This window comes from Cyanistes caeruleus, chromosome 8, assembly GCF_971803275.1.
Source record: "Cyanistes caeruleus chromosome 8, bCyaCae1.hap1.1, whole genome shotgun sequence".
In the NCBI taxonomy this organism is placed as follows: Eukaryota; Metazoa; Chordata; class Aves; order Passeriformes; family Paridae; genus Cyanistes; species Cyanistes caeruleus.
Genome location: NC_141708.1, coordinates 10,710,923 through 10,734,877, shown reverse-complemented (window position 1 = coordinate 10,734,877; position 23,955 = coordinate 10,710,923). Strand labels below are relative to the sequence as shown.

General features: G+C 40.5%; 1 protein-coding gene across 2 annotated transcripts in view; it reads right to left on the bottom strand.

Annotated features, from left to right (window-relative positions):
* SORCS1 (sortilin related VPS10 domain containing receptor 1) overlaps positions 1 to 23,955 on the bottom strand; it is a 262,302-nt gene that overhangs the window by 30,807 nt on the left and 207,540 nt on the right. For both annotated transcript variants that reach the window (XM_023929827.2, XM_023929828.2), the window contains exons 11-18: positions 20,933 to 21,035; positions 20,400 to 20,476; positions 19,100 to 19,191; positions 17,889 to 17,996; positions 16,820 to 16,937; positions 14,968 to 15,098; positions 7,389 to 7,502; positions 6,232 to 6,403 (exon numbers count right to left, since the gene is read on the bottom strand). In XM_023929827.2, the coding sequence (XP_023785595.2) occupies positions 6,232 to 6,403; positions 7,389 to 7,502; positions 14,968 to 15,098; positions 16,820 to 16,937; positions 17,889 to 17,996; positions 19,100 to 19,191; positions 20,400 to 20,476; positions 20,933 to 21,035 (915 nt within the window). The remainder of the gene's footprint in view (positions 1 to 6,231; positions 6,404 to 7,388; positions 7,503 to 14,967; positions 15,099 to 16,819; positions 16,938 to 17,888; positions 17,997 to 19,099; positions 19,192 to 20,399; positions 20,477 to 20,932; positions 21,036 to 23,955) is intronic.

Here is a 23,955-nt window from a genome sequence, read left to right as displayed (position 1 = left end):
GCCTCAAGTGCACACAAGATCTGGACATTACCAAAAAACTCTGTCAAGCTTCCTGCTAAAGGTATATCAATAAACATCCCATACAGTTTGCAACAATATTTTTATATTTTGATTACTTTTATGCAGCTCTCAATACTTTGATGGATGTGAGATATGAAATTCACCTAGCAGGATTCTCTCTTTTCAAACACACCATTGGAATCTTGCCCTGAAAGTCATGATAATGCATTTTCCTTATTGACTTTGAGTATTTGTATCTAAATGGAAGTATTAAAAAATGGAACAAACACAGCTCAAGGTTTTTAATCTTGGTTCCCATGTTTCAGATTTCATTTTTAAGTCTTTAATTATGTGCCGACTTCCGTGTCTTCCTTAGAGATGTTTACAATAGATTTAATTATCCTTTGCAAGAAACATACACGGCTGCTGTTGGAGGGTTTTCATGGATTAATTTATTATGCTTTCTTTAGATTAGCCCCTTTCCCTCTTTGGCATTTTCCTGTCACCAGAAGAAATCATTAATCAAAGATATTTGCACTGGAACTGAATATCTACACATTGCATACCTATAATCTAGATCTGTTTAAAGTATATTCTTACTTTTTAACAGAGACTCAGATCCAATTTGATCAAGAACTGAAAAACATGCTTTCCTATGTAAATCCCTGCTTTCAGAGAGATGGCCTTAATTTTTCAAATCAGAAATTGAACAGATAGGTGCCTTTTTGCAGGGCAAATAGCTTGATACTTTTCAGATGTACTTCTTTTTCGACACCAAATAGTGAATTGTACTGATCACATCATTCATCCTGACTGCCAGTTGAGCCAGCTCAACTCAGCTATGATCTCTTTTTACAGTACTACATCTTCTGTGCCCCACAGGAATCAATAACAGCCTCTCAGGATTATACAGAATAATTCAACTTGTGCGACTGGAAGTGCATTACAAGACTCTGGTGCTGTGTGTCATTAGGAAGGCAAAGTCCATTTCACACATTTCATGGAATTTCAACAATGGATTTAAAAAGGCATTGAAGGCTCTGATTTCTCCTAACCAGCTTGTCATCATCAGAAAATGCAATTAGAATTCAGATGAGAGTGGTATGGGGAGGGCACATACTATGTTATTTGTGTATTACTACAGGAGAGTAGTGCTGTTAGTAAGATAAACAGCTGGGATTCAGTGCACTGAAAGTTAGGATGAACATTTCATATTTCTGTAATCATTACCAACAATCTTGTGATATCAAAAGAGGAAACACAGTGGGATACTGTAAAAAACAAAAACAAAAACCAAAAAGCCAAAACCAGACTATGCTTTTAATTACTACTAGCTTTGCATCTTTAATTTGAGTACATCAACAATCAAAACAAGGCTAAGCTCATCTCCACAAGCCTCAGCTGAGTTGAATACTGAATGGCACCAAACAATAGTGCTGAGGTGGGAAATGTTAATGGCATTGTGCCCCCAGCAGGATCCCCAAGCTCATTAAATGTACCTGAGACACAGTGTACCTTGCACAGCCATGTACCAACACTGCCATTACAGGCAGCCACGGCACTCTTTAGGAAATTCAGGGCTTCATTTGTATTTTCACATGGTAAGAGAGAGTCCTTTGGATATGTGAGCAATCACTACACAAATGCAAGGCATGGGGGGTATGAGGCAGAAAGCAAAGCTCTATTTTCGAATGAGGGAATAAAACATCAGAAAGTTTGAGTTTCTTACTCAAGGTCATTCAGAAGGAGCTCAGAGTGTGGTTCAGGAATGAGTTCAGATTGCCTGAATTCTAGCCTGTGGCCTGAAGTGTAGGAACAAATTAGCTTTCCCCACACATTAGTCTAATCCAAACATCACATAGCAGCAGCAAGCAGTTAAAAGCAAGCCGAAATCTACTCCCAGTGGAGTGACTTTGCCAAGTGAGAACTGAGGCAGACCTGGAATGTCAAAGATTTTTGGCTGTCATTTTATCAAGATAAAAAATAAATTAGAGGAGGCAGTTTCTCTGTGAATTATCTGTAATGAAACAGTCAAAGCCCTGAACCTTGCTGCCCTGAATGTCTTTACCGTCCATTTCCTCAGCAAAGACGTGTGAGCAATCAGATGAAGCAAGTTTGAAAGCCATTGTGCTGAACAGCGTTGCTCTGGAGGCTGCAGCTTTCAGTCTCTGCTGAAGCAGTACAGCAGCACAAGTGTCTGATGTTCACACAAATATCTCCAGCATACAAATAACAATCATGGTTGTGACAGGCAAGAGACCTACGATGCCATGTGATCAGGAAGCCACACAGAAGCAACACACACTTAATAAAATCTCTCTATTTTCTACAACAGAGAAGCAAAACAAGGACAAGGACATTGGGATGAATAACTTAAGTAGGAAAAGTGTCTTTGTAACTTCGTGCTTTGGTTTTCTTCTGCTGCTGCCCAAAAATAAAGGAAATATTCTGGTTTTTAGGCTGAGAAATGACCCTTATTAAATGCTGCAGTGTGAGGGCTACCAGCCCTAGGACTCTGCATGTAGCCCAGGCCAGGACAAAGGATTAACCTTTAAACTGGCAGCATGTTTAGGCAACAAAAAATTTGCTTTTAAGCATAACTACTTCTCTCATGTGCTCTCACACAATGACAATAATGCTGTTGGCATTCTTCTTATCTCATGGAAATTTAAAAGCAAAATTCCCAGCTTAAGTACAATTTCTTGCTTATTAAACACTTCCAAAATACTTCAAAAAATGCAATACATGATCATTAGCAATACTGATGCTTTCTGACTATTGTCACCCACTGAAAATATCATGATTACTATACCCAGATTAACTGGAAAAATAACTTGGCCAAACCTTTCCAATAATGGGACCATAAATATTAAGTGCAACGTGACCTTGCAAGCAGTTTAGAGGAATTCATACAGAAATTTTAAAAGGTGACAGGAGACTTAGATCACGTTTGAAAGAATACATTCAGATGATTTCCATATGACCTGTTGGTTGGGTTTGCTTTTAATGATATTTATATGCTGCCAGATATAAATGCTTCACAGGAAAATTTCATGTGAGTCAGGGTTAGAGAAACTGGGCCACAACCCCAGCTCTCAGAAATCAGCAATGCTCAGTGTGCTCCTGGGTTTGCTTCCTGCCCTCCCTCCACTGGCACAGACTTCAGTGATGATTTTCTTTTGTGTCTTCTTCAATAGCAGAGCACTTCTGAATGCCTTGTCCTGGCTTCTCTTGGGGCATCTTTTGCTCACATTGTGTTTTTGTCGGAACGCACAGTCGTGGCTCTCAGCATCACCACAGGCACAACCCAGCTCTACAAGGAACCGCTGTGCTGTGGTTCCTGTGCCCAAATCCCACACCTGAGTGAAAACATCAGCTTTTTACTGCTGCCATTTGTCTCTCCCTGCCCTCCTAGCAATCTGCTCCACTACACAGATGCAGTGAATTTTCAGGGCCTCCAGTGAACCTGCTTCTGCAGTCTGTTTCTCTTTTCAAACCCAGGTGGATCCCTAGATGGAGCAGAAAGATAACAGGAGCACAAATCTCAAACAAACTCTTGTACCTGGACTCACCAGCTTCTCTTTTTTTCTTTTCTTTTTCCTGCAGATCAAGTGGAACATGGACATGAAAAAAGAGAGCTGGGAGGCTGCAGTGTATGAAACAGCTCTGCAGATTTGAAGGCTTCAAACAAACTGTCTCAGAGGGATACAGGAGATGTTAAGATGCAAAAGGAAAGGCCATTGCTTTTTCACACCCTAAAAGATATCAGCTGCCACTCACACTAAAGGAGGGGTCCTCACCATGATGTAGCACTCTAAAATACTGCCCACCACTCCAGGAGGCAAGGGTTGAATAGGGCACACTTTTTTCACACACTCTTGGGGGAAAAGATGTGCAAGGTGACATATCCAGCTCATTTTAAATTTCCTGATGCCTTCCCCTCAGTAAAAATGAAGTTGCATAGATTTTTTGGATACTGAACATCCTGGATTGTACTGTGATATATTCCTGTGCAGGACAGAACTAAATAGAAACTGGCAAATTCTTGTCTTGTGATACCTCTGCCTTGTATGCAAAGGAAAGGAACTTCCCTTTGAGAAGTGAGGTTGGATTAAACAACCTCCAGAGATCCCTTTCAACCTCAATTATTCTGTGAAATCAATATCCATTTCATAAAAGGATGCTTGTTCTTTTGATGGGTTGTTTTCTAGTGAGTGGTGGTTTTTTTCATCACTGAAAGAGTTAAATTGCTAAATGGTTTAGTCTACACACAGTTTTGTTGCTTCAACTAAATTTTAGTTCCCTATAGCTTGCACATCACTGGACAAATATTCCTGTTTGTTGAACATTTCTTTTGTTGCAACAGTCACACAAAGTCTTTGCCAGACTGGGTAAAATTCACCCAAAGGTTTTTTTGGTTGCTCTTTAAGTTGACAAATCTAGGAGCAGGAGGTCAAGATTCATCTAACAGGGAGAGTAATTGGAAAGGCTGGAGGCTGATCAATACTGCTCCAGCCCTCAGAGCAATTCCTAACCTCTTCTTTATCAGATACACTGGAAGAAGAGCTGCCTTTAGATCTCCTCAGAACTGATTCACTCACTCATCAAAACATCCGTTCTGTACTCCTTGACACCCAGCATGAGAGAGGCACCATCTCATGCTGGAGAAGGTGTTGCTTCCAGACTCTGGAAGTGCACACTGAAGCAGGGCTGCCAGAAAAGATCAGAATGAATGAAAGAGACAGAACAATGCACAGCAGCTCCCTGTATGACCGAGTGGTCAGGGTTCTCTTACACGATACATGAGCTGAAGCACTCGCAGAAGAAAGAGCAGGACATTTCTCCTGAGTTTCCCACACTGTGGGTGATTGTTTCTCCCTCTGACTATTGGCATAATTCTTTGATAGTTTTGTGACTGAGTATTCAGGTTATCCATCTCCTTCTCCCAGTCTGTTTCAAAACTTTGCTCAGAAGAGAAAGGTGATGAAAAGAGCACATTTTTTTACTTTTTTTTAAATTTATTTTAAAGCCTGGGGACTGACTTCTGTTTTGGACCTTTTCCTTTTCATCTTTAAATGCAGGAATCAATAATTTAGCCAGATGAAATTATATGTTCACACTGTTATTACAGCATCATAGTAACTATGTTATATGACTGTCAGCACTGAAATAAGGTGACCATAATTTGGAAAGAATAAACATTCAGGTCAAAAACTGCTTCAGGTTAGATATGATTTATGGTATTGCCTTTACAAATCAGGACACCTGTTTGCTGGGGAAAGCATCAATAATAGAGATGTTAAAAAAAAAATTCTTTCCTCACAGATGGCATTTACTATGGTGACGGTCAGAAGTAATTTCCTTGAATACTCTAAACCATAAACTAAAAAGGGATGTACAATGTCACTTGAATACTCTGCACTATAAAGGGATGTGCACTGTCCCTTGGTGTTAAAGCATACTTGTTTTAGGATTTATTGGCCAGTAAGTGAGGAAAAGGGGTAGAAGTTTAAAGAAATCAAATTAGATTAGGGAAAAAGAAAAAACTGCTGCTTTGTGAATGTTCCTGCTTGTGCACTTGCTATTAAACACAGATAAAGAAGTGCTGAAAAGAAAAAAGAGGTGAAAAGATTTAAATACTTTTTCCTATGGATTCTGGAATGGAGGGAGAAGAACAATGAAATACCAAGTTACAGATACAACAAAAACACAGATCAATGTCCAAATCACCTTCATAACAGCAATGAATTTCAGACTTAGTCCTGCTGAGGACATCTTGAGATAAATGCCTAAACAATATGTACCAAGTTGTGTGATGAGGACCCAGCTGCATGTGTAGCCTATCTGTCATCTTTGGTTAAAAGTCAGTGGAAAATAATTATGGAAATTCAGTGTCAAAAAACAGCAGGAAACAAAAAACACCGTTAAGGGCAGGGGATCAGAATTCAAACCTGCAGTCTTCAGCTCTCTTGTGAAATTCCCAAATTAAAGCAATTCCCAAATTAAAGGAATTTTAAACAGTTTTTATCAGCTTCTCTCAGACATGATCCCAGCCACCACAATACTATGACAACCCTTTCACCTCCATACATTTTGGCGCAAACTCCACCCAGCCGCGTCCTGGCCACGACCGGCTTTATACCACCCCGTCTCTTTGCAGACCTTGCCTGGCAGAGCCACGCTCAGATTCCCAGATGAATGTGATGGATGAGTGAGCAGAGCAGAGCCTACCTCCTCCAGCTGCACCAGGAAGGTGACGTTGTGGCCCTGCTCGGCTGTCAGCCGCCCGTCGGCCGTGACGATGCGCAGCCCCTGGGGGGGTTTGCCCGGGCACTGCTGGGGCTTGGCCGTGTACCTCTCCCGAACCCCATCCGTGCAGTTGTTGGAAACAACCTTCCTGTACCTGAAAAGGGATGGGGAAAGCCGTGCCAGGTGCTGACAAGGAGCACAGCAGGGATGACTGGGAACAGGTTCCTTTAGACTGAGGAGATGGTTAGAAAACGAAGATTCCCAAATGGATTTCAGCGTTTGGCTCAGCCAAGAGTTCCTCATGTGCCCCAGCACACCAGAAGCTCATACTGTTGTTAATGGCATGTGATAATTTCCTGCACAAAATATCTTGACATCATATAAGGTACATAAATTGTCTAAACCATAAAATTATTTAAGCAACTATAAAGTTATAAATAAATGATATACACATAGAGTATGGCATTGTATTCAATTATTACACTGTTGGACAAAGTTTAACAACTTTTCTCACATGTTCTCCACTTCTCATCAGTTGTGAGGCAAGTGTTTCTAAAGATGCAACCCTTAAAGGCTAGAAAAATAAGAATTGAAGCAAAAAGCAAATTCTGCCCATCTTTCAGTATACAAACCCTCCAAACACAGCTTGGGTTGCTTTTCTTGCTTTAATCACTTGCATCATAAATGAAGTCTGCCAGGACCTTAACTTAAACTACATCCTCCATTGACTAGTAAGAGGGGCAAAGACCAGCCAGCATTCAGGCTAGCTGCCCACCTATAACTTCACATATGCATCAGTTTCATCTCTCTCCACTAATTTACCTTTCAGTATTTCTGCCTCACCTGATCACACAGGATTTTAAGAGAAGTCTTTTCAGAAACATTAATGATTTGGCCTTACAGTCTCCCCCAAATTTCCTTAAGGCATCATCTTTCAAGGAAAAGCCTGGCCCATACATGATGGAGATCTGGAGTGACAGGTGTGCAACCCAACAAAGGTAGTGATGGTGATGATGATGTCCCAAGGGCTTCAGCCAGCTCTGACACACCTACAGTAGGAGTAATCCTGTTTTCCAGGTTTCCACTGGGTTAAATCCATATGGGTGCTCCAGCTAGATAAAGCCTGGTGAGCCACTTACCCAGTGCTGTTGAGATAACTCTGTCCAAGGCTGCAGTCCTTTGACAAGGAGGATGGGTTATACCAAAATGCTGGTAAACACTGGCCATTGCTGTGGCGTTCATATCCATAATCACTGTTGCAATGTTAAAAGAAACCATCACATAAAACCAGAAAAGAACAAACATGGTATTAGCTCATGCTGTCTATTATTAATACAAGTCTGTTTACTATGACTTCTGGTTTTATTTTTACTGATAGAACAAATTCTTCATTCCACTTCAGCTTTTATTAATTGGGGCAGTTATATTCCATAAATACCAGTAAAAAAGAAGCACCAGAGCAGGTAGTTTATGAGTATTGCATCAATTGTTCTCTCTCCACAGACTAACAGTACCTCTCAGGATCAAATCTAGACTCAAATATTAAAAAAACAAAAATTGAGAAACAAAAACAAAAATCCACCAGGAATCTAAGCTAAGTTAAATTACCACTGTCTCAGTCACATCTTAGAAAACTGAAGGCTAAAAAGCTAATTGCGTTTGGAAACTATATCACACAGGATGTAGAGGGAAATTTACAACCCTGAGAGAGCTCTTGCCTGAAGGCATAAACAGCATATTTGGTAATGGGAAGGAATTCTGTGATCTTCAATTCTCTTTTTGTTAAGAAGAGGAAATGCTACCAAAAATCACGTTAGAAACAATGAGTCAAACTTTAATCTTTTGTCACAATTTGAGTTTAGCTATGACTAAATTTGCTTCGGTTTCTCTAAAAACATTTCAAATTGTTTCTGAGTCCAACTAAACAAAGACTCTATAAAAAATGTTATTGCAGGGGAAAAAAAAAAAAAAAAAAAGTCCAACAAACAGAAAACCTCTTTAATCAGTATTCCATTCACATGTGGGTTTACTTTCCAGCCATTGAGTAATGAGGACTGCTTGGTTGGATAATCATTCTTATTCCTTTTACTAAGCCTTCTCCAGAGCTCAGAATGGAAAAGTAATGGGATCTCGTTTCTGAGAACTGCTATACGGAATCCACCAACTCCATTCCAATATTCCAGTTGCACAACAATCCTTGATCTTAAAAAGGCACTTTTCTGCAAAGTATTTTTTACTTATTTGTCTTTAATGCCTTGGTATCAAGTAGCCTGTTTTTCCAAGAAAAGAGGATTAGGGCAGTGTTGGACTACGTGATTAAGGGCTTGTATTTGCACAGGTATGTAAAGAAGCAGAGAGAAGAAACAAGAGATGGATGAACCCCAACAACCTGATCAGATTTAGTGGAGACCCTGCTCCAGCTCCTCCCAGAGCTGTCACAAGACAGCCATCAGTCCATGGCCAGGGTGAGACCTCCCAGAGCATCAATGAGATATTTATAGAAAAACAGTAACAACAAGAAGAGTGTTTAACTTAAGGAAGACTTTGTTCAAGTGTCTTGAAAAAGCCTGATAACTTTAAAAAAACGTACAGAATGACAAGCAAACAATGTTAAGAAGCTTGATACTGGTCTAAGATATGAGACAAAGAAGAAAAAAGGAAATAATTTGATTTATCTTTTGTTACGTCTTTTGTACTGGTTATCAAGAAAAGTCATTGAAAATAATTCAGTCACCACTTTTCTGCTTCAACTTTTTTATTTTGAATAAAGAAAAGAAAGATGCATTGAGGCAATCTTAAAATGGCAAAATTAAAAAGATGACATTAAGCAAAAGAAAATGCTGCATATCACTTGAGAAAACTCTTAAACATATATTAGACTGCATGACTGTTCCAATGGAACATTTTGGCAGCTGTGGTGCTTGGGGTATCTACAGCAAGTAATTGAGAACATACTCCAGGAAACAGCAATGCAGTAGATGACCTAAACGGTTTTTTCCTCATTTTTTTTGACTGAATTTTCATCAATCTATTTACTCAGATGGCTGCAACTCAGTGCTGCTTAATTGCTTTGGAAGCATCAGCCAGCCAACTCTCCCACTGCCATGTGCTTCTATAATCATCCTTGTTGGAATAAGAACACTATAGCTGCAGAATACACTTTGTAATGAAGAATAATACCATTCTGATTTGCTTGGAGAAAACAAATATTTGCATACAAATGGAACTCCTGTATTTTTGTAATTCATTTGTAAACACTCTGCAGCACTAAGTTATCGTGTGTGACTCTAATTAAAAAGCTGTAACACTGTACACACACAGTGTTCTGTAATCAGGTGAAAACAAAACAAACTAATACAGTGAAATCTGCCTCAGAGGGGATCAGTACTCACAATCCAATTTGATGCAGTAGTCTGGGATTTCTTACTCTGCACATGTCTAGATTCAAGCTGCTATTTTGCTTCCTATTCCTACCTGTAAATCTGGGCAAGCCAAGCTGGACTTAACTAGTTATGACTGTACTTGGGTTGTATTTCTCAAAATCAAGAGAAAGGAATCCTAGGATTTTCCACAGCAGAAAGAGCTATAAGCCCAGAAGTTTCACAGTGCTGTTTTCAGGCTTGCAAATCATCTGGCTCATTAAGGCCCTACAGAAATATCATCCCAGTAAATGACATGAATTGCTTCTCCAATCCCTCCACAGATGCAGCAGCCACCCGTTCACCTCCGCAGTCTTGGAATCTAATGAATTCCTTGGCTACAGGCTGGTGCACGCAGAACACTGATGCTGACAACAAATTGCTGCCTACAATTTGGCACAACAGGCTTTGCAGCAATCAAGAAGCGTTACCATCAATTGGATGTCCATAGCACGAGCCAGCACAGCAAAGCCTGGAGGTGGGGAAGGCATCAGCCTCAGCCTGCAATCAGCTCCCCGAGTCATTGCCTGGGAACTGGGAATTGGAATTTGCATATATTGATGATATTTTGTGCCTGCCTGAAAAGAACTCAGGTGACACAGATAATGTATCTCCTAAAAAGGAGGGAGCGTTTGCCATCAGGGATTGCTTTATCAGTGTGAAGCAGCCTGTCTGGTGGCTCTCACTGATTGTGGTTTTACCCTTTTACTGGTTTAAACTGGAATCCTATTTGTCTTAATCAAGTAGACTTGCAAGTTATTTTCTGTAATTTGATACAAATTCATTCCAGACGTTTTGTATCTCTGCTCAATGATCATGATGAATTCATTTTTCTTATGTTATTTTCAGCATAGGCAATAATCAAAGAAAATAAATCCCCTAAGGAAGTTTGTATTTGAAAAAAGACCTGACAAACATACTGTTCGGAAGAGCTGTTAATTCACATAAAATTATTAAAATCCTACTGCTTTAAGATATAGAAATAACCAGTTAATTCAGATAAGTGATTGCCATGTTCATAGCTTCTAAAAATCAAGATATAACTTATTATGTAATCATATAAATTCCATAAGATTAAGAGCTTCACCTTAAGTTCAGCTATGCCAGAAGCTGACAATGCTCTTTGTGTTTTTGCATGCTGTGCTGTCCAAACATTTTGGACATTAAATGGGGTGGAATTGAGCTATCTCTGGAAATAGTCATGTTTTTTCCACAATTTCCAAAAGCCCTGGTGGAAAAAAATAACTTTGGCCACAGTAGTGGAAAAGTCTCACTACTCTTTTATTCACTTAATTCCATTGTCTAATGTTTAACCATGATTCAAGTGTAGGTTTGTGTTAGAGGGGAGCTGTGCTTGTTCCCCAGTTCTACAGGACCTGATATGGGATTTAACTCAGAGAAGGATGAATTCAGCTACAGTTTGAACTGTGGATCCACAAGAGTGTACAATTATAATTGCATCACAGTATTTGGAGTTGAGCTATACCAGTTTATATTAATATGGAACCTAAAATCCCCAGAATCCTTCCTGTAAATCCATGCCTGGTAGATATCCCGGCCCTTAAAGATGCAGAGATGCACTGTAGATTTTACACAGTGAATCTGCATTTTCTACAAGCACTCAAAATGAACTAAAGATTCATCCTAAATTACTATTTGTTAGCTAACCGAGCCCAGAACCGAAGGGTGCAAACGTAGGTGTATTTCAGCACCAGCACCTGCACTGACCTGATGGCTGGTGACACACAGAGCCAGCAGAACCTAACCACACTCAGTGTCTGTCCCCTGCCTCCCCAGGCTTTGGCAGAACAGTTCCTCCTGATGCAGACTCTGATGTTTTAGCACAGGAACTAACCCCAGCAGGCAGAGCTGTAATTTAAGTGCCAGGGAATATAAAAAGAGCCAGCCAGATGCTTGCTGATATCATCTGTGAAATAAATGGATAGATTCCCAGTTGCAGTAAGGCACCTCTGTGCCTCTCTGGCTATCCAAAACCACTAGCAGCAGTACCAAGAGGCTCATGTTTCCCCTGAAGGTGTGAGGTACGGCAATGCTGACAGGAGAAGCCGTCAGTGGTAATGACAGCGGGTTCAGAGGGAGGGCTGACAGTCAGACACTGCTCAAAGCTCCTGTTAAAGGACCTGGGAGACAGGTGGCTGAAGGATGAACACCACCAAAGGTTTCTGTCTGTGTCTAGGAGGTGTTTCTGCCGAAGAGATATTGCTGTAATAACGCTCAGACGGCAGGAAGGAACACAATGTGAGGAAACCGGGTAAATTAATGCTTTAATAACACCCAAGTAACGGCGTCATCCATTTACCCAAATCAATTAAATGAAGAAGGGGATTCTGGTTTCTAGGCCGTTGCTAGGACAGGCTTGCCTTGCACATGCAGGGTCCCCATTCCTGAGGCGTGGTTGCCCTCTGGCTGCCAGCCTCATTCCCTGCACGGAGCCCCTGCCCGCTTCCAGCCGGGATACAGCTGGCAGCAGAGCCCGGCTGCCAAGGAACCACAGCCCCTTCCAATGGCACTCCATCCTGCTCTGCAAACAACAAACAAACCTGCCCTTTTCCCTGAGAAAGGAGTACCAATGGGCTGCATACGGAACCTGGAGTTCTGTCAGGTTACAAGGAGAAAAAATTTAAAAAAAAAATCACAAAATCTTTATGTCTTTTATAACTGGTATTTTCGCCCTGAACTGATCAAAGAAGACTTGCAGGATTAACAGCAATAACACTTATTTTCACTTTACCTGACCACAGAGATACAATTTTTTACTCCAATCTCTGACAAGCTTAGATAATAAGATTTTCTCCATACAAATTTAGTGTTTAAACAGCAACGACAGCACAATGACAGGAATTGTTGCTTTCTTCAACTCTGTGTACAAACATAGGTTCTGTAGCCACTGACAATATAAAAAGCTGTCCAATTTATTTCAAGATTGAAAAATCAAGTGTGGGCAGCTAAGGAGCTTCTCCCTATCTGGGGGATACATGTTTGTCCCTTTCAATCTCCTTCAATTGCCCAACAACAAAAAAAAGAAATAAAGAAACAGAGAATTCGAAAGTACTGAAATGTCATGACTGAAGATGATGAAAGTGGTTTTTTCTTCCTGAAAAGGAAAGAACTCCACAGAGGGCACCCTTCCACAGCAAGAACTCATTGCCTGGTATCATCCAAACCTCCCTCCAACTTCTGCAGTGTGAATTGGCAGTGAAACCTCGTGCAGAGTTCAACAAGGCAGGCACTGAAAGCCACAGCAGTGCAGCAGCAGCTTTGCCTTTCTTAGCAGACAGAATTGCTTTTTTTCTTGCTATTTTCTTTTCTCCTTTTCTGTCCTTCTCCAGCATATCTATGTAAAATTGTGCTCCTGATGAGTATTGTTGGTAAATGTTTCTGAACTGGATGCTTAAAGCAATATTTCAGTCTTTTTCTCATCAGAGGCAGTAGGGAAGGAAGCTGAAATGCATAAAGTAGAAACCCAGGTCTGAGGACTGCAGGAGTAACTTTTGCTCAGGGAGAACTGGAGGGGACAACAACAGCCTGGTCTAAACCAAAACTAATTCCATGAGAAGGAGAAAGGTCCTTCTTGGTCAGAAAGGTCCTAATTCTGCCTCTGCCAACAGATTTGAAGTGACTTGTTCAGGCACGAGAACTGAGCACCTCTTGGACATTCCAAATCATCCAAGCGTTCTCTTAAGAGATTCTCCCACAGCCCAGCAGAGCCTTTGGAGAAAGTTTCCTTGAGGTGAACATTTAAGAAATAAAAGCATGTTTCCACCGGCAAATGTCACTGTGGTACTTTTGTTCTGTACCTAGCAACAAAGTTTTATAGTGGCAAGCCACACAGTCAATTTTAATGAAATAAATATATTCATTCTCAGTGAGAAGTGCTGGAAGGAAAGCATATTTTTATCAGAAGTTTTAGGTATGTGTGTCCCTTACAACTGCCACGGATTTAAACACTAATGGACTGACTGTGAGTCAATTGCATCAACTATTTTATAAGGGCATGAGGTTGGCTCAGCATTGTACTGCATGTCCTATAAGAGGGTCAAAATCTTCAGGGAATTTCCTTGCTTTTAATGATTGTTTGGGGTTTTTGGTTTGGCTGTTATTTTTCTTACTTTACTAAAGAAATATTGAGTGATTGAAATCCAGGAGCTTTGGACACCTGCATGATGAACTGCACATAGATCTTCTCCTTAGAAAAGAACTAAATGGAAAATGAGGAAATCATCAAGAAATCTATTGACAGAATCTGTGCCAAAATATGTTCATAATTGTTATTGTTTGGAGCAAGAGGATTGACTTTTTTTGACACAACATAAACTCGCCTCCTGAGAGTCTGTGATTTTACACAGAAAAAATATTCTGTATTTATGGACAAGTGAGAAGTGAAACGCTGTAAATTTCCATACAAAATATTGATGAGATTAACCTTTTCAGGATTCACGTGGAAGATTCTGGGTTTAATTAGTAACATGACATAGATCTGGGTGGGTGAGGCACAAAGGGAGTTTATCAGCACTGCCAAAGAGCCAACATTTCTCTCATCCAAGATACTGAGGAACTTGCAGACTTGGAGAAAAGAGGTAAGAAAGAGATTTCAGTAACGTGGTTCCCTGCCTTTTTTGTGCAAATTGCTGTGAGTCAGCAGTAATATTGAAATGAAACCAGCAGCTGAAGATTGTATCACACCATGCATAACTCACCAATGGACTCTATTTCCTGTAGCAAGAGAAGAAAAGGCTTCAGAAAGAGATTAACTCAAATCATGAAGACAATGTCTGCTGGACAGTAAAACATGATGGGCCAGATGCAGCAAACGGCCCAGGAATTTCCTAGATACTTGATTCTAGAAGCTGAAGGCATACTTTGCATATGCATATATTTACTTTTAGTAATATATACATATGTGTTATATATACGTATATACGTATGTGTTAAGAAATTATTTTATTTTTTACAAAATGCTGTTATATGTCTTCAGACTACTCTGAGCCATTTTTGGTCATTCTAAGGTTAGATGTGCTAAACTGACCTGTTATCTTACTGGTGCACAGAGCTGTGACCTGGGAAATGGTCTGCTCAGCACAGATTTTGTGGGAGCCTTAGGAGATTACAGACACCTATTCCACCTTTCCTTCTTTTAACATAATACCTGCACTATCAGGGAGCAGCCCATTTCAATGCCTACATATTTACTGATTTCTACTCTCTGCAAGCCTCCAGCCTCTCTGAGGATGCCCGTGGTGCTGTGTGAGAGCACCCAGTCCCTCTGCTCATTGCTCACCAGTCAAAGTCCGCCTCGGTGCACACGCACGGCTCCGAGGTCATAGCCCCAGCGTATTTCCCCTGCATGCATTTCTTCTCAGACTTGCGCTTCCTGTAGATCCTTTTTGCTCCCATGATGCAGGCTTCTCCCTGGAAACAGAACCAGAAATATTTCTTTGACGCCCACCAGGCTATTTGTGTCACCCGGTTTGTGCAACGGGAGGTGTTACTCAAGGGAAGAGGATGGGAAGCCAAATGCTATCTCAGAACACTGGAGTTAATTAAAAGCTACTGAAGCTCTAACTGAAACTAAATCAACTCTTCCAATACACACTAAGAAATCATCTGAGATTACTTATATATCTTACTCAGCTCTGAATTTATTCCAAAGCCCATAAACATTTGGTACAGACCCATTTCACAGCAACTGAAAACATGGTCTGATTCCTCTACAATCTGAGGCATAGAGAAGGTTATTTCTTTGGTCTGACCTCTCTGGGAATAGTTTCATTCAGTAGAAACTAGTAATGTGTGTTTATGTAAATACTTCCCATGGATGAGTTGGGTTTTATGGGGTTTGACTTGTTATGTAGATGTTAAAACTTCCTATCTTCAGCACCCTGCTTAATATTTCTGTCTAGGGAATAAGGCTCAGCCTTGAAATCTCAGTGGAAAAGAATTCAAAAGGCAAGAGTATGCAGAAGCCTTCTTAAAATAGTTCTGCAAGCTCCAAAGCCAACATCCTCAAAGAAATACTGCAAAATCCTTGGTATTTTTGCTTACGCAAGCACAAGAAAGCAAAGAACAAAATACAGTGGAGTCTCACTTATTACCTTTTATGCTGTTAAAATCGTTGTGGAAAATTTTTTCATGGCTTTGATTTGATGATTTGATAGCATGAAACAGAAGGGCTTGAATAGCAACTGGTGTAAAATGCTGCGCTTCCTTGAATTTCAAGGAAGCTGTACTGATTTTCAGCATCTAAAGATCTAAGTAATAACTGGTATTTTTAGTGTAGATTGTGCCTTGTGTGAGCAGCTAGTCTGAGTCAAGCTACTTTCATTTCATATTCATTATTAAATTCTTGCCCAGCAAGATATATACAGAAAGACAGTCTTTGATGATATAAATGTGTGCTTTGCTCTAGACTTCAGTGGAGCCTGTGGTGTTTATATAACCACAGAATTTGGGCCATATTTTATTCTACCCTGATGAAAGCTAGGCTGTTGTGTCTTGGCAGAGCTGGGGAGGTGCCCCATGGCAGGTGCAGGCACTGTGCAGAGTACCTCACCTTGCTGGGCATGAGTTTAATGGCAGTCTTCCACGGTTCAGAGAGTGATGCAGCAGCTGCATCCAGGATGAACAGGGCAGGGCATGGGGGCCAACGAATTGGGGAAAAAAGTGCCCAAATCCCACAGCAGAGAGAGACAGAACAGGGGTGAAAACAAGTGAGCAAGAAATGAAGCTGAGAGGGCCAGAAATTGGAGAAACAAATGTGAAACAAGTAGAATGGTCTTAAGACACTGGCTCTTGAGGATGCAGAAGGAGGAAGGAGAGAAAGGAGGTAAGGATGGGGAAATTGGATGGGAGATGTAAGAGTGAAGAAGTTCAGGCCTCGGTGGCAGTTTTTCTGCTGTTGCTGTGTTGTTCAAGTCTGCCCAAGTCTAATTGCCTGTGTGCAGAATGACACCCAAAAGACAGCTCTTCATCCTTCAGGGATCACAGAGTCTCAATCTGAGGCCAACACACCAGTGCAACAGAACCACCCACCGAAACACCAAACTGACAGGAAAAGATTTTGGATTGTGCTGATCTTGAACTGTAGGATCATTAGTTACTTCAGGTCACATCCCAGCACCCTCACTTCTCACCTGGCTATGGAGCTGCCAAGGCCTGTAGTCCTCTTCCGCACATCTCCGATCAAAAATAGACTTGTAGTCTACTTTCACCAGCTGCCACTCTGAGCGGTGGCTGAAATGTCCAAACACACTGCAGAATGCAGCAGGAAGAACATACAGTGAAAGGAAGTCACCACAATTTCCAACAGAGATCAATTGCTTTATGAGAGAGAGAGTCCTACTCATTTGCACTGGACTGACAAAGTGAAAGTGAAACTTAGCCTGATAAATATCTATAACCCCATCAGAAACTGCAAAATTGCATGTAGCTTTTATTCCATTCACTAAGACTCTCCCACTTATGACAATATCCAAAATGACTCAGCTTGAAGAGTCAAGAGAAGGCTTGATGTGGTGCTGGAGACAGTAAGGCCTTCAGGAGCAATTTGCCTTCCATGCAAATGAAAATCAGAACCTGATGGAACATTCTTCATACATCTTTATTAGCTCAGGTTAGTTTCCAAGCCACATATTGTGCACATTACAGGTCTGTCAGAACTTCCTGTTTTTACAAATCTGATCTCAGATAAAATATCACAGTTTCTGGCATAGTGAGTCCAGATTTATCATCATGCAGAACTCTGCATACCACATTGAAACTAAACATAATTTTTCATGAGTCAGCCTCCAGGCAAAATTTTGTCATTCATTTTTACAAAAGAAGGTCCTCACTTACCTGTGTCTCATTAAAAAAAAGAATGTAGCAGCAAAAACACAGTTATAAAAATACCTCACTATTTTCCTTTCAAATATTAATCTGTCAACAGTAACTCTGCTTTATATCACATTCAATTTGAGGAGTCAGGTTTCCTGCTGAGAAGTTAAGTGATAAATGTGTTTGCATCTTGCACGGAGCCATGCTTCCAATCCCTCAGTCGTATCACAAATAAACTGACGATTTAGCAACAGAAGACTGCACACTCTTGGCTTCAGATCATCCTTGGTTTGGTCCCCAACCAGAAATGCCACTGTTGCAAAATACAGTGCACACATTGTGTTGTGCTGTTCACCTCCACAGCATCATTATGGCATGCTCACTTACGTCATGATGAGGGTTTCCTCTCCAGGTTCCCCTAAAACTCCATCCACAAACAGTGGGAGGGATGTGAAACTGTACTTGCTCCAAGATCTCCCTTCATCAAAACTTAACCTAGAGGAGAAAGCAGAATTTGTGTCTTCTTTCCTCACTCTCCAAGTCTACTCAAGGGGAATCTCTAGTCCCCTACAGCTGCTATGGAGAAGTGGCAAACAGCTTCTCTTATTGAATTTTGATTTTTCAGTCCTTTACATAATTATTTTCTTGAGAAAGCATTATAAATTAAAGCATTGATCAAGCTTGTCTGGCATCATACCACTAACCATGGCCAATATTTAAGTATTAGGAACTAGCAGTTATGTTAAAGATTGATGCTCAAAGGGCAAAATGTAGCCTAAGCGTAAGATTTTTTGAAAAATAAACAAGTTATTTTGAATATCTCTTTTTTGAGTCCGCAATATAAAACATTTTGAGGTTAGTTTTCTAGAGGATGACAGTTTCTTCAGACCAGCAGTCCCCCTGTGGGGAATGTAAGTGAAAGCCTGAAACCACTCATCATTTCTTAAGATCTGGGTCTGGGTGTTCCAGATTCTGATATGACACTAACTGTGGTGGAAGTAAATAATACAAAACAGCACAGAGCTACACTCTACCTCCTCACTCAGGAGTGCTAACTGGAAAGGACAATTTTATACTATCACTTACAGAACCCTGAATCTATTCAACAAAATTCTGGTTCATAAGTGCTGCCTGCCACACAGAAGGCAAGTTCATCATTAATTTTGGAAATCAGGACTATTTTGGTAATTAAATGAGAGACAAGGGCATAAACCACATTATAGATGTATATATATATGTATATATATAGATATATATATATATATATATAGATATATATATATAGATATATAGATATATAGATATATAGATATATAGATATATATATTTTATAAACAATCAAATGCAAGAAGCCAAGCTGTGGTAAATCAGGAGTGTTGTGGAATTACACTGATGATATCTCAGACCTGGCCAAGCCAAAATTATGTAAACTACCATAATTTCCAGGATTTCTTAGCTCTACCTGATTTAATATTTACCAGTATCTTAACTAATACTTTCTAGATTATAGCTGCAGAAGACTGGATGCATACTAACTGCCTGCTTCCTGGCATCTGAAAAGAGGGACAGCAGACATTTAGCACAAATGGAGTCATTACCACAGGTGTCTGATAGGCAGAGATGTGTGTTTCATGGCAACGAGTACTCCACCTTGATCCAGGTACAGAACACTGTGCTCTTCCTCAAAGATCTGAGAAAAAGGAAAAAACAAAACAAAAAAACCTGTTTATTTAAACCTATTATCCTTAGCATCAAGAAAATGTCACAGTTCATTAAGTAGGATCATGCACAGGACAGTTATGTGCTAAGAAAATTATGAAGTAGAGGAAATTATAGATATAATTTCTGGACTCGGTTTTTTATTGCTTGGAGGTTTGTTCCCACAGTTTTTCCAGGTCCATGGAAAATTCAATCTTCCCTTCCTTGATAGAAAGTTAGAAATATTATTTCTTTTCAAGGATCAACAGTTTCCCTCCTTTTGATGAAAAATTTTTGTTTAAAGAAGAATTTCATGTGTTTGAACATGTCTGGCCCCATCTCAAATAATTGATTTAGACAGAAAAATGAAGCTGATCAAACACTGCAAAATAATTAGGTTCTTGGATTTTCAAATATAGGGAAAGATTTTCTCTCCCTGTGTCTTTTTTTGTATTAACTTTCTGCAAACATCTGCTCTATAGTCTACACAGCAGCATTTGTCAGTCTGAGAATGATTTGATATCCCATTTATAAAATAGGAATAGCAGAATTTCCTGATCTGAAGATAAACACATTAGAGGGTATTTCTTAACAGGTGAGACTCCATTAAGTATTAGGAACTAGATATAATTTCATCATCCAGTCTCTTTCCACAATTAATGGAGAGGTAGGCAGCTTTGGAACAAGGCAAACTGAATTTTGTATTTTTCTGCATTAGCTTAAGAGCCAGGCAAAATAATCCATTTACATGGACAATGAACTTTGGACAGTTCAGCTTAGGTGAATGAGTCTCAGCTGAAGTGAGAAAAAGTAGACCAGTGCAACTTTTCATTTTTGGGTAAGTATAGTCATGGACAAACAGAAAAATGGTTTGGTTGGCATAAGGGATGTACAACAGTAAAAGGCAACACTTTCCCTTTTTTATTCATAATTTATTCTGTTCTCTTTGCTATGGGGTTAAACTGAAGTCAAAGTCTGAGTAGAATAATAAAAATAATTTTCTGCTCTATGAAGTCTAACAGCATATTCAGTCTTTTTCTTTGAACATCTTTGTACCTTTGAGAAGGGAAGTTTACTCTTTTATAAAAGGTTTGCAAAAAAAATACCGTGAACCAAATGAAACAAAAAGTGACAGACTGAATCTACTTTTAGGACATTTCCTATGATTCTTATTTAAACCAGTGATTCTGTGTTATTTACCTGCCTCCAAGTGTTCCCAGCATCAGAAGTAACAAACATGCTGATGTCATTGTCTGATAGTTCAGTGCCTATATTACCTGTAAGATGAGCACTGGTTAGTGAAGGAGCCCTCTCAGAAAGAGCAGAATGAGCAAATCAGGGGAATAAATGTATTTATTTATTTTGCAGTTGTAGAATTTCTGGGGTTGGGAGAAAAAATGAGAGGGAAGGAGTCTCAGTTTGAAAATACATATATAAAAGACCCAATATATACAACTCTACACACCTCCACATGCAAAGGAAACGTCCTGATTTGATCTTATGCTCACAGGAGTGGGACAGGAGATCACAGACATGATCTCCTCCATCTCGAAGGCCAGTTTCCATAAAAAGCATATGACATGCTGAAGGCCCATAAGCATTTTCATTTGACAGCCTGCCTCCTTTCCCAATCCTGGTGGTGTGACACCCCACAGCCACCCAACACCCTCCACAAACAACAGAGTTTGTGCAGATTTGCTGTCAAACACAGGCAATTGTTCAATGTTTCATACCTGAAGCTACAATAATACTGGGGGCAGTGTCTCGGCTGGCAATGTTTCCTGAGGTATAGGGGTTGTCCGAGACCTTCAAGTGAAGGTGAAGAGAGCAATAGGGCTATAGAGAAAGGAGAAATAAAAGTAAAAAGCAGGCACAACAATGTATTCTCCTGTTTCTACAGGCTTAGAAACATACAGCATCTTTCTGTATTTCCTCATAATCACTGTGTTCAGTAACCCTTAGATGGGCACAGCCACTTTGCCATCCTTTTCGGACACAACCCATTCCCAGTGGGAAACTGATGCACCAGGCTGAAACCCTCCTCCAAGGACCAGAACTTTGAGGCTGTTCCTCAAAGGAGGGGACCAGGCTTGAAGGGGCAGGTGATGGTAAGGAGTACCTGCCTCTCCTGGCTCCTGCTCTTTGAGAAGCAATCGTGCAGATTGATGCAGATATGAAATGACTGAGCAGCACTACCCAAGCTATGTCTGAAACAAGCAGCAATTTAACCTCACTGGTGTGATGCTGAAGCATAATTAGCCAAGAAAAAAAAAAAAACTTATTTCTTAACTCTTACCATTTACTTACACTACCAAATAATACCATTTCTTAAATCTTTTTGAGATGTGACTGTTCTGAAATGCACTGAAACAAATACAAAGAAGTACCACAACTGGAAAGTGTTAGTTTCAAGTTTAAAGCAAAGCTTCGTTACCCATCTGGATGTGACCTTTAAGATTTCAATAAAAATACATCCATGGAAACCTTACCTATTTACTATTGATTTTGTATGCTAGATACTCAGGTAAGATATAAGTGGTACAGAATAAATCAGCTGAGCAAGAAGGTAAGACAGACAGGAAGATTTGCAAAGCTGCCATTACAATTCCCTCCAAATCTTGTAATGTGATAATTTCTGAAACTTTCTGAATACCATTTCCTTCACTTGTTCTATTTCCAAATTTTTTTTTCTTTCAAACCTCATGAAGAGCCCTTCATGAAACATGCTAAGGGAGGAGCAGGGGAAAAATACTGGCTACAAAACCTGAAGCAAACTGACGTAATCAAGGTGGACATCACACAAGAATAGAACTGGAGCAAAGCCCTTGCTTCAGCTTGCCCAGCTCTGTAAGAGGAAGAGGGGCTGTGCAGAGGGACCTTCAGGCTCAAAGGAGGCAGGTTTTCCTGAATAATACCAGCTGCCTAAAGGCTAGATCTGCAGCCCCAGGAGTCTGGCAGGCCTCCTCTGTAGGAGACCTCGTCCCATAGGTCACTGGAGGAAGACCACGAACCCATCCCATCCCAGTGCTGAATATGAGTCTCAATATCTGAATGCAGGTGAATGTGACTGAAATGACAATTCCCCTGTGGAGAAAGGCAGGGTTCTTTTGGCAAAGGCAAATGAGGGTGGTGAGGAGAGATAGGAGCTCTCCCTTGTGTGAGATGGGAGAAGGGGATGTGGGCTGTGCAGCAGGGAGCACAAGCTGCCAAGTGGAATGTACTGAGCAGCCTAACTCCAAATGACAGCCTTGCGAGCGCAGCCGCTGGAGCAGCCCGGGGCACCGGGAGGGAGTGGAAAACAAATTGAGCTGACATGAAGGCAGGAAGTGGAAAAGCACTGCAAGAGCATGAACTCTTTCCTTTTACATTTTGATAGGTTGTGAGAAGACTAAATAGAAAACATATTTTTAAAACTAACATACTCCAAGCCAACTTCAGCATTTTGAAGACAGAACCTAATGGCAACTCAGCCAATTCTCAACTCAGATGAGACCTTGTTAAGATTCAATCTTTGTGCTACCAGAGGTTTCCTTTCAAATTTATCTCATTTCACAGATATAGCATATAGAAATGGAATGTATCTCTCCAATATTAAAAGCCAGGCCATCTGTCTAAGCAGACAGATGGTTTTTTTAGTGGCATGACTTCTTACTGGAGTGCAGTAATGCTTAGAGTCTCTAGTGACAACTGGGTATGGTGTGAAAACTAACCTTTCCACTCTTAGCCAAACATGTGAAGTTACTGCCCATGGCCACCCCACATCCTGACTGTGTTAGAATTCTCTTCCTCATTCCCCTGTATGCCTTCTCCATCTCTACAGTTCATCCACAGATATTTTTCCAGCTGTTTTGTGTTCTGCTGGTGCTTTTGTGTTCCTCCTCCAGCTCCCATAGCTTAATTCACATACAGACATCTCACTGGGTTTCAGAATTTTCATCAGCTGTCTCTTTCCTTTTTGCTGTTACCAACAGACTACTAAAATCATTATTATGACCAGAATCACAGGTTTGGGTTTCCCTGTCATTGCCTAGTTCCCATCTGTGCCAACTGCTGCACGGCCACCAAGGGAAAGGCAACCACAGCATGGAGCATTTAAACTCTAGATAGAAGATAAAGCATGATATAGCCCATTGCTCTGCTCACTGCCACAGTTTTTACAATTAGGCTGGAGTTCAGTACTTGCTTCATAATATTTTCAAGTCAGCACTCGTGCTCCCCCCGCAGGAAGCTCATCAGTCTTTAGTAAAATTTCTCATAAATATCCACAAACCCACTTTTGGCTGTTCTGCAAAGCCCACCTGAACTGTCTCCAATGGCAGGACACAATACAAACCAGCTATTAGTGGCTGTGCCTCATCAGAAGTGGGAGAAAATATTATAACACAGAGATGATCCTGGTCACCATCCCCAGACCCAGGGGTAGTGAGAGTTCTTTGCTCACCTGCAATAGCAAGGAGCGATGAAAAGAGAGAAACACTTCCAAGAGAGATATTCAAAACACCTCACTTAGGAGCTTAAAATACTCTGTAGCAGATGGCATAAATGTCCCCCTTTATGAGAAAAGGGTCTTTGTCCTGAAACCCTTATAAATTCCTATGGAAAAGACAAACAAAATGTGGGGGGGAATAAACAGATGTCTGGGGAAGCGAGGCACGGAGAAAATATATGACTTGCCCAAGGTCACATAGGAAATTGGAGATAGACCCAAAAATTGAATCAAGATTCTTCTGACATTCAGCCCTATGTTTGAACCACA